Consider the following 14,781-nt stretch of genomic DNA (forward strand, 5'->3'; position numbering starts at 1 on the left):
AGCTAATTGCCGATCGCAGTCCGCCGGCACAACAATCAGAGAACGCTGCTGCTCATTCTCCAGCGAATCTTTTAGCCGCCTTTTACGATATTCACGAGAAGAGACCGGTGTTATTCTAGACCAAGTACAGCCCCAATATATAGGGACCATAAATGTCCCCATAGCAACCAATAATTATATGTATGTGTGAAGAAGAACACATTCGTCGCTTCCTCATTACTGAGGGTCGTGACCACCTTGGTTCAGTTTTTGCACCAGCTTCCTCCAATGTTGCTTGCACTCGGCCTGCTTAATGGCAGCCTGCTTAATGTATGTGTTAACGGTAATTATATTGCAATGATGCTACGTCAGTCTGGGGATTGTCGGGCTGTCGATAGCACGTTAGGTTGTAATCCCACTATACATTTTTTTTATTGCCCTTGTAGGCAGACGAGCATACGGCCCATCTGAAGGTGAGTGGTTACCGTCGCCCATTCACTTCAGCAATGCCAGGGGCAGAGCCAAGCCGCTGCCTACCGCTAAGCTGAACACGTGTCTTATTAATCCTTACCCGATATAGAGACTCAACAAGTACCCTATTCAAAAACATGTATTGAAAACATTCCAAATAATGGGGCGACAAATCGATACATACACGAACGGAACGTGTCCGAAATTGGCGTACAAATGTTCCTGCATAGCTAAGGAGACGGCCGGGAAATAAGCGAGGCCGGATCCGTGGGTCACCTTGTCGAAGGCCACGCCCAGCGACACACCGTTCCTAGACAAAATCAATGTGGATTACACAAGCTATCTTTTTATAGCTCCAACGAATTGCCAAATCACACATTCTTTTGGTCACGATCAGATGAGAAAATCCATCTAATGAGACGGCCATGTGACCTAATTTAATCTAACAAATAATAAGCAAATAAATCAAACAACAAGAAATGTATGTATATTTAGTTTAAAAATCAAAATAAAAAAAAAACACACCCAATTAGAAAAGTAAACCAACAATTAATTCCATTTTTTTTTTTTATAATCGTCAGAAAGTTATAGAATTATTGCATTATCTTTTTTTTAAAACCTTACTTCTGCTGAAAGCCTTGAAACGCTAACATGTAGGTGAGCTCACGGGGCTCAAACCGGAACTGTTGCTAACACTGGCCCTAGCAAGAGCCGTGCTTCGCAGAATCGACCGCCGGATCGGAAACGCGACCCACTGAGAAGATTCGGCGAGAAACTCAGAGGGCTGTATCTATGGTTTTTTTTTTTTTTCTTTTTATTGCTTAGACTATGCTATGGGTTTGCATTTTCGTTGTTAATTGTAGAGTATGCAAATTTTATCTCCCGGTTTCAAGTTGGTGAGAAAAACGTACAAATCTTATGTTATAAATAAAGAGACGTAAACCCGTACTAAGCTAATAAAAGTGTTTTGAAAATTAATTTTAAAAACCTGTAATACTCCATAAGACCTCTATCCAAGTCTATACACGCCCCTATGACGTCACCGGATAACCACGGTTGACCGTAAGCGGACGTCGCGACATTCCATTTTCTGACTCTGCTCCCGTCGTACGCGTACGAATGAGCTGTGTCTCCAACTCCTGTGTCCATGGAGAACATGCAGGATGAGGTGCACCAGCCAATCTGATAATTAGATGGATTTTTTTTCTAAATTTAGAGAGAGAAAGAGAGAGAATACACTTTGTTGCACACCAAAACACCATTTACATACAAAAAACAATAAAAAAGCAGATACATTTGTACAATAGGCGGTCTTATTGCTAAAAGCGATCTCTTCCAGACAATCGTTTAATTTACAGAAATTCTGGAAATTATAAAAATATAGCAGGTATGTTGCGGTGTACTATAGACAATACATTATCATAGAAAATATATACATACAATAATCAAAATATATACCGTTTACTAACTGATTTATATACCAATATACATACTTACATACAATACATACTAACATACTTACATACACATAATAAATCAACAGTATGGAAATGATAAATGATAATGACGCAAACAAACAGAACTAAGCAGATAAGTAGTGTTCCTTCACCATTCTTTTCAAACAGTTTAAAGTTGGAGCATTCCACAATCGAACCGCCAGGACGGTGAATAAATTATCATAGAATGATGACGAATTTACTTCGGAATCAGCAAAGTTTGGTGAACTATTCGCCAGGCCGTGATATATTTGAATTTCGGTGACCTCTGTAAACCAGACAAGTCTTGCGCCGATCGACAAACAAACAAAAACAAACAGATAACAATAATTTAAGACGTATTCATGGGGCTAGAAGAATTGTATATTATCGCCATTGAACCTTGTAGAATATAATTCGAGAAATTTATGTGCTTTTCTACAAGTCTTAACCCAAATAGAATGTAGAATTGTCTAGGCTCCCTGAGCGAATACTTTACGCCTGTTATTACCAAGTTCCATAGAAAATCGAGGACTCCGGTGCCGAAGGTAAAATTATGGCGATTAAGTGTGCCTTAAAAAAGCCTACTTAAATAAAATGAAATTTCTCATTTTTTTCTTAAAATTTGTAGTTTTTCTCCGTTGTTACCCTAATGCGAAGTCGTTTGTGAGCACCTGTGTGCTTAGTGCGAGTTTTTTAACGTTCTCGATAGCGTAAAAGTTAGCTCATATTTGTATGGAATGCGATCGTTTGCGTACGTTTGCCGCTAGGGGCGCTGTTCCAACTGCATACAAAATTGACTTAACTTTTACGCTATCGGCAACGTTAAGAAAGTCGCACTAAGCACACTGAGCTGTTAAGTATTCGAAATGTCGAAGGTGTCTACGCGAGACACTTTGGCTTTATTGCTTCTATAATAAAACCAATTGAATTCTTGCTACTTGCTTTAATTACAATTTACAATGCTTTGGTTCTGATTGCACGTCGATAAATATAATGAATGTGACCTTTCTCGAAAAGGAAGGATCTTGTGCAAATAATGATTACTAGAGGTCCCGCAGTAGTCGAAATTCGACTATAATTCATTGGAATTGTATGTTTGTACACTATTATGATTGCATTTTATACTTCTATAATCACAAATTTCGCCAAGACTACACTCTAAAAAATATTAACAAAGGCAAACAATATTTAATCTATTCTCAATTTGACAACAGACGCCAAGAACAAAAGTTTTACAATAAATAGTATGCATGCGTGTGTGCGTTAAATACATGGTATGTAGTATGTGTAATCTTTTCTTTATTGATTTAATGTATCTTTCATGCATTATTTTAAAAAAATATTAGCATTGTGCACTTCTTCTCTATATTCTCTATAAGTGTGGAAAATTTCATACTCCTCCGTCCGCGCAATTTTCGTAAAAAGGGATACAAAGTTTTTGCTTCACGTATTAATATATAGATTGTGAGGTATCTTAAGAATGTTGTTGAATGCTGTCAGCGCGCGGTGCCGTTAGTAGTAAATTTTCTGGTATGACGTTTTGGCTAGCTTGCTGTGCTAAACGAGTCAGGCGCCGCGACAGAAGGTAATATGTCGACATTAATAATAGTAATAATAAATATCTGGGACTAAATCACGCACGGTCATCCAGACCTAAATTAAGATTCCCTGCGTTTTGGGTACCAGAGCCTGACAAAAATACTTAAATATTTTTAAATACATACATAAATAGATAATAAACACCCAGACATAGAGAGCAAACAAACCTGATTATCAAACGGATGTTTGCCCGATGTGGGAATCGAACCCACGACCCATGACGCAACAGCCAGTGGCACTAACTACAGCACCACCGAGTCAGTTACTTAAAGAACTAGAGATTAAACCGTAAAAGTTGTTTTAATTATATCTATAACTAGCAAAAACCGTAGAGAATAAATACTACACAATAAAAAGGTAAGCCTTTTACTGGTGGTAGGACCTCTTGTGAGTCCGCGCGGGTAGGTACCACCACCCTGCCTATTTCTGCCGTGAAGCAGTAACGCGTTTCGGTCTGAAGGGTAGGGCAGCCGTTGTAACTATACTGAGATCTTAAAACTTATATCTCAAGGTGGGTGACGCATTTACGTTGTAGATGTCTATGGGCTCCAGTAGCCACTAACACCAGGTGGACTGTGAGCTCGTCCACCAATCTAAGGAATAAAAAAAAAGTTGGCCAACTAACTTGCATTATTCCTTTGGTCCCTAGTTGCACTTCATACATCCACTTGGCAGAGTACACGCAGGCGGTCGCCCTGATCGTTGCGAAGCTTGACATCCCCTGAACGCTAACTCTCTCGTCCCCGACCAGGACTAAGCGACCTGTCCCTGTAGAAATAAAGATTGAAGGATTACTGTTGGCCCGGAGGCCTTTCCAGTGTCACTAGGACAGTTGGGCGAGCAAAGGCTCAGCCAGGAGGGTGGGATTTGTTAACAGCTGCCCGAGCGCCTCCGAAGGAGACCTAACAGCTCAGGATGCCTATGTCTACGCTAAAGGCTTCTATTCTCAATACAAATATAAATAATAGTATAAAAAAAACTAACAAAATACGCTTTTATAGAAAAATTCAACTAAAAAATAGAAAATAAATGTTAATGAACTTGAATTAAAATTTGTGTAAGAAAAAATGATTTTATTGTAAAAAAGCTTGGGTGCTTTTCAGGATATTATTAAAATAACCCTTCTACTCATATCTGTTCATAAAATATTTATAGCTACTAATACCGTGCACCCTACGCTTTTTTTCAATTTATTTTCAATTTTTTAGTTGGATTTTGTATAAAAGCGTTTTTTTTTACTTATTTTAAAGTATTTATTTATTTTTAATTTTTTAGTAGAATTCCAACTTTTTCAATATTTTTTTGTAATATTGAATTGTCATCGGTCCTTAATAAGTATACCAAATTTCGAGTTAATCCGACGTTTTGAAGGGGGTCAAAATCGTGTTCAAAGATTCCGTTACATACATACGTCTGAAGCTAATAAAAGCGTATTAAAAAAAAAAAATTACCAATCTTGTCTGCATTTTGGCATGACATAAAGCAGCAGTTAGCGACTTTGCCTCTGGTATTGCTTACGTCCATGAGCGACGATAAACACTCACCATCAAGTGGTTCGTATTACCGACTGTCTACAATGGCTTTAAAAATAAAAAAAGATAAGAAGCGAACATCGCGTTATCCCAACAAATCATATCTCTTGAGGAATCCACTACAACATTTAGAACAGAGACAATTATTAAAATTTAATTTCCTAAAGTGCCTCGCGCCAGAAATTGGCCCCGGGTTTTCAGAATTTCGCACTCAGCCGTGACGGGCACATCTCAAATAGAGCCGCAGATTAGATTGGTTAGCATGTTATTTATGTTAGCAAATGTTTTTTTTTCCTTAGGCACGAATAAACGTCAGCCTAATGAACAAGTTATAACATTAACAAATAAATAAAACCTTTTTTTTTTTTTTTTAACGCTGGGGAATCCATTTACGTTTTTGTAACGGACCGGGTTATTATTAAATAAATAAAACCTACGGATTAGTTGTTTTAGAAAACATTAAATTTTCCTAAAATTCATTTCATTTCCCTAAAAACCTCACAAACTCATATAATTTTACCTGTAGACGCATCAAAAACAACCAGCTTCGGTCCGATGCGACCAATTCTGTCGTCTGTGGTTTCGCTGGCCTGTGGAACGAAATACAGGAAAATGGGTATTGGACTTAATACGCTTTATAGTTAAAGCTGTTCCGATATGTAGGATCTTGAGTATTTTTGCCGCGACGCAGCCATTGGGACAGTCGTTATACGTGATACATTTCAACGGAGATCTCATATCTCAAGTTGAGAGTTGGAATTCACACTGCCGTTTACATATCGACGCTTGAAAGGCAAACGTGACTAAGCGACAATGCGTGAACTTTACAGTAGACTAATTAAAAGTTGAAATACTTGAAAACAATTTTTTTTTATTGCCTTTGTAGGCAGACGAGCATACGGCCCACCTGATGGTGAGTGGTTACCGTCGCCCATGGACTTCAGCAATGCCAGGGGCAGAGCCAAGCCGCTGCCTACCGCTTATTTTAACGAATCTAGCTGTAGTAGAATCTAGCTAGTAGCTGTAGGATTGAAATGATTTTAATAGACCTAGAAATATATTTATTTTGCGTATTGAATATGGTTATTGCCTATCATTTATGTACAAAGCAGTTATTGTGGCTTAGTCATGTTTGCCTTTCAAGCGTCGATATATAGACGCATCAGTTTCCTCAGATAGACTGCTCAGAGAATCTTAAGAAAAGTGAGAGGTGTGTCGAAACAATAGATATTTATTGAACATGGCTCCAGACTCAATGGCTTACGATGTAATCACAAGGTTATATGACCGTGTAAACGAGATAGGGAGATGGTACCAAGACGTACGCATTTTAGTACGCGTATTTAAGATATACATTTATGCTTTTTTTTTCATTTAAAGGCATAGTAGCATAAGCAAGTAACATCATCATCATCTTGGCCTGTCCATTGTCCACGGCCGAACATAGGCCTCTTCAACTGATGTCCAGGCGTATACCATCCTATATTTGCTGGTAACTTAAGTGGCTATTCCAGACGGGCTCAACCTGGGAGTATTTGCTAACCTAGCAAGAGCAGTGCCGAATCGGTATCGCTTCACTGAGAAGATCCGGCAAGAAACTCAACAAGTTAAACGTTGATTTTCTTGTCATTTCAGAAATGAGATATCTAGGAATAGATTTGAAGGAAACAAAACCCTCATTCTTGTATTTAGCTTTACTATTAAAAAAAAAATTCAACTTTGATAAGACAACGTTAAAATAAACTTGTTTTATAGAAGAAGAAAAAAATGTGAAATTAGGTTATTACTTTTTATTGTCATTTCGAAACACAAAAGAAGAAAAGAATGTTCTCGAACATTTTTCATATGACGAAAAACGTGCAAAGAAATTATGTTAATTTAATTGAACTTGCATAAAGTAACTCACGTCAATCACGATTGGGACGTGTTTCTTCGAAGACTTCGGCTTTTGTGTTGATTTCGCTTCCAACATCTTAGGCAGGGCTTCACGTACATGATTAATGTATTTACTTCTCCTGTAATAAAAATACATATTTTTATGAAAACCATATGCAATCCTGCACTAGGAATGGGTATAAAGAGAAAAAGCATTAAGTATAACAACCATTTCTTAAATGGTATATATAATACTTTTTAGGTTTTTGAGAGCTGCGAAAATAAGTTAAAACTACTTTCACAGTGATAAAAAAAAACGCTAAATGAAATCGTAAACATCCATTAACCGTAATTTCCGGGTTTCTTAACATATACTAACCAGTGATTACATTTTATTTCAAGACGATTCTGTGGCATTTTCGATTCAATCTAAGTTTAAATACGGTTCGAAATCAATGCGTAACCCGAGCCCCATTGTCTTAGTAGCCCCCTTCTCTTCTTCAAGTGTTAACGCAATTGGGAAAATCGTATCGTATGAGAGACAATAAGAACATCAGTCCAGTCCAGTGGCTCTCAACCACAATGTCGCGACACATTGTCGCAAGGTCCCGTCAACTGTGTCGTGAGATTTACAAATACGACTTTTTTTTCTAAGGTATCCTGGGCGAATCTCATTTCTAATTATTTTTTCGACGCTTAATCGATTAATCACGTAACACTTAATTAATGTACTTATACGTTCACTTACACAAGTTTCCTAAAACTACCAGTAACTATGTAAGGGTGTCGCGAATCTGTAATAGAGGCATGGCAAATACGCGGGAGGAAATGTCCTACTTTTTTCCCGTGGTGCACATACTATTTTTTCTCCTACCAGGCCGAAAGTTCGACATTGTAAAAAACTAAGCACCCGTGGAGTACCGAGGCGGGGTCCAGGGGCGAAACCCTGGCGGGGTATTGGGGGGGCGGAGCTCCCTTCCACTCATAATAAAAAGAATTTAACTGTTTTTTTATTTTTAAATAAACTACTGCTAATTGAATAAGAACTATCTGATAAACTCATCTTTGTTTAATACTTCACTATTAAATTTTATTGCCTTTTGTTTATTTAACTTTTACACTAAACACAATATTGCAAATTACCCGAGCACAACAATGGCGGAGAATTTTAGGTGCGTGAGAGCAGACGTAGATATTAACGCGCATGCGCACTTGTCAGTACCCAGGGAGGAAAAGTTAGACTTTCTTCCCTGTACAGCGGAACGAAAACCGAACTTTCGGCGTAGGTAGGAGAAAAAAGATATGCGAGTGCGTCGCTGTCTAAAAAAGGTTGAGAGCCGCTGGCCCAGTTCACTCACTGCGACTGACGATCCCCATTATCCTTCAAGACCATATCGTTTCCGAACACCCGTTTGATGGTATCGTGGACTTCTCCTTTCTCAGCGGAGCCACTGCAGACGCCGAACATAGATTTGAAAACGTTCATCATCCCTCACGAATTTAAGGCCAGCTGAAGTAAAGAAAATATCGTGGTTAGAGGCCCGTCAAAAATGCATTTGCAAAGATCGGTACAGATCGGTACGGTAGGTAGAAAAAAGATACGTCTTTATCCTGCAAGGTATACATGTTACAAAGACATACAATAATAGGATAATAATTAACTAAAACTCAATATGTTTATTAATTGTTCAACACCACGTAATGTATTCGAAAAGTCTAAATAAAAAAGCGAGATTCAGCACTTATAGTAGTTTTAATTATGTCTACCTCTCGCGAAAACCGAAGAAAGTAACAATGAAGATAATAACGTGAGCATCAGAATCTGATGAGCACGACTCCTGGTACATTAATATTAAGCGACGTCACTAAGCCGTTGTTGAAATCAATAAAACATATAAAATTCTTCTAAATAAATGCATCTAAAGATGTGCTCATTAATGAATACCAATTTTTTTTAATTGCTTAGTGGGGTGGACGAGCTCGCGGCCCACCTGGTGTTAAGTGTTTACCAGAGCCCACAGACATCTACAACGTCAATTCCGCCACCTACCTTGAGACAGAAGTTCTAAAGTCTCCGTTTTTACAGTGCTAGGGCTACCCCACCCTTCAAACCGAAACGCATTACTGCTTCACGGCAGAAATAGGCAGAGTGGTGGTGCCTACCCGTGCGGACTCACAAGAGGTCCTACCACCAGCACAAATGTCTATTTAAAGAAATACGAGACTAAATAAAGTATTTTAGTGTACCATTTATAAAAGTGTAAGATCGGGAAAAATAATGAAATCGGCGAATTCGAATTGGCTAAATAGTCAACGTGAGCTTTTCCAATTCTGATAGCACAATGGGCCAATCTCGAAAATCTCCAAATCAAGGCAGCGCGCAGAAATAGCGCTAGGTTTCCCAATTTCCCCGGTTGTTGGAAATGCAATTTGTCGGATTGTACGTTTATACAAACAGGCTAAGGCTACGAGCACAATGGGCTCAAAGTGGAATAAAAATATATTAATATTATCTGTCTTCAGTCCACGTAAAAGTTTTCTTGGGAAGATTACTAGTGGTGGGTACCCGTGTTCTTCCACAGCAGAATTTCAGAGGTGAATTAGTTCCTCTGGGCTACTGAAGCCTTAGTTTGGGTTAGTTGACCGCCGTCCGTAGCTCGGCGTTATATTTTTACGACTGGGTATACTGACGCCAACCCTCCTCTTTTCTCATCGGGGCTTGGCACCGGCAATGGTAGAGTTCAATCCACTGCGTGGAGGACAGGAAGGAGTGGAGGAAGATAGTCCTAACAAAAGTGCTCTCCGTAAAGGTCACGACCTTCGGCTCTGAGGAATACGACGCACGGAGTCCAAACAAAATCAATTTATATGGAAAAATATACATGTGCATCATTTTATTTGGGAATTTTTCACGTACCATACAAATGCATGACACTGTATCGTGTTCCTAGGATATCTTTCCTTTTTTTTGTGTAAAAATCTACAACGCTCTTTTGAGTTTCGTTTATCTTCCAGTATAATAATTAAACACTTTAAAATATGTAGCTAGGTACTTCAATTTTCTACCTTTATCGACGATGAGTGTAGTATGAAAAAACAGCAAGAAATTTCTAATAACTTACATTGTACATTAAGAAATGTCGTTTGAAATAAAATCGTTTCGGTTTTTTGTAGTTATTGTATTAGGAAATAGGAAAACATGTAAGATTAAATAATTGGTGTACTCATAAAACAAAGAGATTATATTGAAAATCAAATGACATTCAACTAATGTCATATTGATCACAAATTCCAGACGTTTGGGAATAAATATTGTTGACAAGATGTTCTGATTAAAGTTCTTACTTGAATGTCTGTATACGTATTCTTGAGGTGTAAGTTGTTTTTTTTTATTAACTTGAAAATACGAAAACCTTAAAGGACAAAGTCGACCGCTATTCGACCTTCGCAAGGACTACTAAAGGACCCTTGAAATAACAATAAATTAATTACCTCACGCTGAGGAAAATAATTATGATAACTTATTAGGCTAGCTCACGGGCCAATTAGCGGAAAGTCGTTACTGGAGCCAGATCAGTTGGTTGATTCAGCGAAGCACTGCTCTTGCTAGGGCTAGTGTTAGCAAATTCTCGTAGACTAAGCATGTGAGTTCGCCTACCCATCCGTGCTTACTTGGAATTGCCTCTTAGGCTACCAAAGATTAGTTAGGGAAAGAAACTGGAGCCAAAAAAAATAATCAGAGTCTTGCCAACCACCTTCAAGTTCAAATCAGAGCATGGCAGAAATAAGCAAGTTGGTAGGTCACGTGGGCTCAGTTTGTTTAAGCCATTCGTACTAAGGTGACTATTTATTGGTATTTAGATCATTCTTTTTAATCCGCCATCTAAAGCAAAGTCTTCCATCCAATGCCTGTTGTGCTTATTGGAGATTGTGGATCATGCGCATCAGTGTGCAACGGGTGGCTATCACAGAACACAAGATATTTGGCAGATGCCTGAATATCCCTATAACGTTTGCCTATTTCCGCCGTGAAGTGTGCCGTGAATGCGTTTCGGTTTGAAGGGTGGGGCAGCCGTTGTAACTGTACTTGAGATCTTAGAACTTATATCTCAAGGTGGGTGGCGCTTTTACGTTGTAGATGTCTATGGGCTCCAGTAACTACTTAACACCAGGTGGGCTGTGAACTCGTCCACCCACCCATCTAAGCAATTAAAAAAACGTTATTTTCAAGATAACTTTGCTTACATACAAGTTCCGAGAATTCAAATCTGAGTTGTCTACCGAGCAATTGCACCCGATTGGTAGAAGATGATTATTTTTTTTAAGTTCTATTACATGTTATGCTAACATAATAAAAATGTTTTTTTCTTAAAATCGAAATATTACTGTCCTCGTGCTATGCACGCGTGTGTTCGAATCCCATCCTTGTCACCACTTTCATATATGAATTAAAACACTTAATTAATAATTATTTAATATGAACACGCACATAACAGAATACTATTAGGAAAAGACAAGGAGGAAGTTAATTAAAGAGCGAGATAGCTACATTTTAGAACGACAGATGTCGAATGCGTATAGGTTTGATATCTCACAAGTGTTATCAAGACCCGTGTTGTTCTAGGTGTATGTGTGAAACGCACATTCATCAGGATCGGTAAATGTTTACGAGCTACGCGACCTTGATCGATTGAATAGAACCTGTAGAGCGAGACAAACACATCGATTACACATCTCCGGTGCTCTAACGTCCTTGGAATTTGGTAGAATTTAATTTAGGAGAAAAACAAAGACGTGTAATCTTATGACTGCACTTTCAATGGCAGTGATTCATTAGAGTTGAAACTGAAGGCAATGAACACGTCAGTGATTTTAGGTTATTAATAACGTGACCATTCTTTTTTCGTGTCAAAGCGATATTTCGTATAATATAAATAAATACATAATAATATATAGGGTACGTCGAGGTAATATGTAATATTTAAGTGCAAAATAAAAATATGGTTTAAAAAATGACTTGAAATAATCTATTATGGTATTTTACCTTACTGACATCTTAATTCTTATATCAACTTGCCCTTAATATATAAATAATTTCGCAACAAAAAAACTACTTTTCTACAGCAAAATTAGTTACTTTAGTATGTATTTTGTAGTAATAAATACATGCACAACAGATAAAATATGAAAGCGGGACATTTTTGTTCTCATTGGGGAGAGCGGGACGGACAGCCTGAGAGCGGGACAATCCCGCCCAAAGCGGGATGTATGGCCACATTAGTTATTAATTACTTAAAAGCGCTGAGTTCGTCCAAAGTACGTTTCCAGAGATCTTTTTTGCTACGTACCAACCGGCTTAGGAATGAACATCCCTTCACGGTATTTCCTCAGCGATATAATATGCCCTTTTTAAAGCGAGGTTTGCGAAGAGTATTCAGTGGTAGGCAGCTACTTGGCTGTGCCCTTCGCATTGCTGATATTTGTGAGCAAAAGTGTCAGCCAGAAAAAACAAACACCATACAATCGGTTAGCTGATTTGACAATCAAAATAAAATTGGCATTTTAAGCGTTCTGTATTAATTTACTAGCTGAACCGGCAGACTTCGTAGCGCCTCAATCGAGAAATAAAAGACCTAAACTTTTGTATAAAATAAACATAAAACAAACAAAAGGAATCCGTCCGACGGGCGACACATCAAAGGAAAAACAAAATTGTTATTTTTATACAGCCCACCTGGTGTTAAGTGGTTACTGGAGCTCATAGACATCTACGACATAAATGCGCCACCCGTCTTGAGATATAAGTTCTAAGGTCTCAGTATAGTTACAACGGCTGCCCTACCCTTCAAACCGAAACGCATTACTACTTCACGGCAGAAATAGGCAGGGCGGTGGTACCTACCCGTGCAGACTCACAAGAGGTCCTACCACCAGTAAGATGTATTTTTTATTTGAATTGTTTTGGTAATTTTAAGTAGGTATGTTTTAATGATACTACTATGTACACATACGGACTTATTGTTGTCTGAAATAAAATAAATCAATTGAGCCCGCCGAAAAATCGAAACGGAATTCTCTTATTCTCTTTGGTCGTCGTCGTGGCCTAAAGGATAAGACGTCCGGTGCATTCGTATTAGCGATGCAACGGTGTTCGAATCCCGCAGGCGAGTACCAATTTTTTTTTAATGAAATACGTACTTAACAAATGTTCACGATTGACTTCCACGGTGCAGGAATAACATCGTGTAATAAAAATCAAACCCGCAAAATTATAATTTGCGTAATTACTGGTGGTAGGACCTCTGGTGAGTCCGCGCAGATAGGTACCACCGTCCTGTCTATTTCTGCCGTGAAGCAGTATTGCGTTTCGGTTGGAAGGGTGAGGCAGCCGTTGTACTGTTAAAAGTGAGACCTTAGAAATTATATCTCAAAATGAGTGGCGCATTTACTTTGTAGATGTGTGTGGGCTCCAGTAACCACTTAGCACCAGATGGACTGTGAGCTAGTCCACACATCTAAGCAATAAAAAAAGGTGAAATGTGAAAATAGCTGTAAAAAACCGTTAAATGCAGTGTGTGTAATGTTGGCTAATACTTATGCCGTGACAAAATTCAAGACCCCATCGCCATTGCGCAAGCCATTCAAAAACATTTCATCAAAATCTATACTTATATTCCATTATAACTACTGAAACATGCATCCGATTGACTTGAAACTTGGTATCCATGTAGAAAATACACGTACTTAATGGATAGGCCAATGTTTATATGAATGTTGGACTCCCCACACCAGTTGCGGGAGCGTTAATGGTGAGAATCTTTATGGGGGTGAGAAATAATAATGCTAATTTTAAATGGCCAGCGAAGCGGACGGGTACAGCTAGTATAGGATAAGTTGCTAAGGTCGAGTCAGCGAAAAGGACGAAGAAAAACCATGTCGAAGTAATATTTTTCAGTCTAACGGACACTGGCGCAATAAAAGTATTTACACCCCTTGTTTATGTTGTCGATTTATTGTGATCTTAATATAAGCTCCGTACTTCGCTCGTCCACCGAAGACTCTGCTTGACAAATAATTCTTAATAACAAAGTCACAATATAAATAGCAAATAAGCTGTAAATATTTTTTTATAGTGGGTGTCTTTACTAACATTAAGTAGTTTAGACATAAACAATATAAATGCTGCCAGCCAGCTTGAGACATGAGCCATTTTGACGGTTGCCCCACCCTTCAAACCGAAACGCATTACTGCTTCACGGCAGAAATAGGCAGGGTGGAGATACCTACCCGTGCGAGCTCAAAAGACGCCCACCACTGCACGAAAAATGTTTTGTAACCTTAACTTTTCCATAGGAGTAACATTTTTTTGTTTTTAAATACGTTATTTATTTTTGTGGTAAACAATTCGTCCTTCATATCCTTTTTTACTCACTTCTAGCCACCGGAACAGAGTTCATCCATACTACCAATAGACAACTAGACCCAATGCGTTCATCCTTTACTAACGGTGATTTAGGTACCACAAGCACCGGTCATCATTCTCGTCTAACCCGTCGCATGCGATGAAGGGCTCGACGAGTAAGTTAACCCACAGACTCAGTCCACTGAGTTTCTCGCCGGATCTTCTCAGTGGGTCGCGTTTCCGATCCGGTGGTAGATTCTGCGAAGCACGACTCTTGCTAGGGTTTCGTGTTACCAACGTTGTCAGGTTTGAGCCCCGTGAGCTCACCTACTAGTTAAGGTTATGCTGAAATAGCCTTTCAAGGCTCTCAGATTAGGTAGGAAAAAAAAGCGTTCAGTGCATTTGCAAAGGTCGTTCTTGCCACGTAACATCTGACTCTGGAATG

General features: G+C 38.6%; 1 protein-coding gene across 3 annotated transcripts in view; it reads right to left on the minus strand.

Annotated features, from left to right (window-relative positions):
* The window catches only part of LOC101738337 (E3 ubiquitin-protein ligase RNF123), a 45,912-nt gene extending 35,716 nt beyond the window's left edge, over window positions 1–10,196 (minus strand). For all 3 annotated transcript variants that reach the window (XM_062674366.1, XM_021347445.3, XM_021347447.3), the window contains exons 1-7: window positions 10,057–10,196; window positions 8,293–8,444; window positions 6,966–7,074; window positions 5,580–5,649; window positions 4,153–4,295; window positions 1,439–1,632; window positions 635–760 (exon numbers count right to left, since the gene is read on the minus strand). In XM_062674366.1, coding sequence (XP_062530350.1) covers window positions 635–760; window positions 1,439–1,632; window positions 4,153–4,295; window positions 5,580–5,649; window positions 6,966–7,074; window positions 8,293–8,423 — 773 coding nt within the window. In that variant the 5' untranslated portion in view covers window positions 8,424–8,444; window positions 10,057–10,196. The remainder of the gene's footprint in view (window positions 1–634; window positions 761–1,438; window positions 1,633–4,152; window positions 4,296–5,579; window positions 5,650–6,965; window positions 7,075–8,292; window positions 8,445–10,056) is intronic.
* Between the last annotated feature and the right edge of the window lie 4,585 nt (window positions 10,197–14,781).

This window comes from Bombyx mori, chromosome 20 (assembly GCF_030269925.1).
Source record: "Bombyx mori chromosome 20, ASM3026992v2".
In the NCBI taxonomy this organism is placed as follows: Eukaryota; Metazoa; Arthropoda; class Insecta; order Lepidoptera; family Bombycidae; genus Bombyx; species Bombyx mori.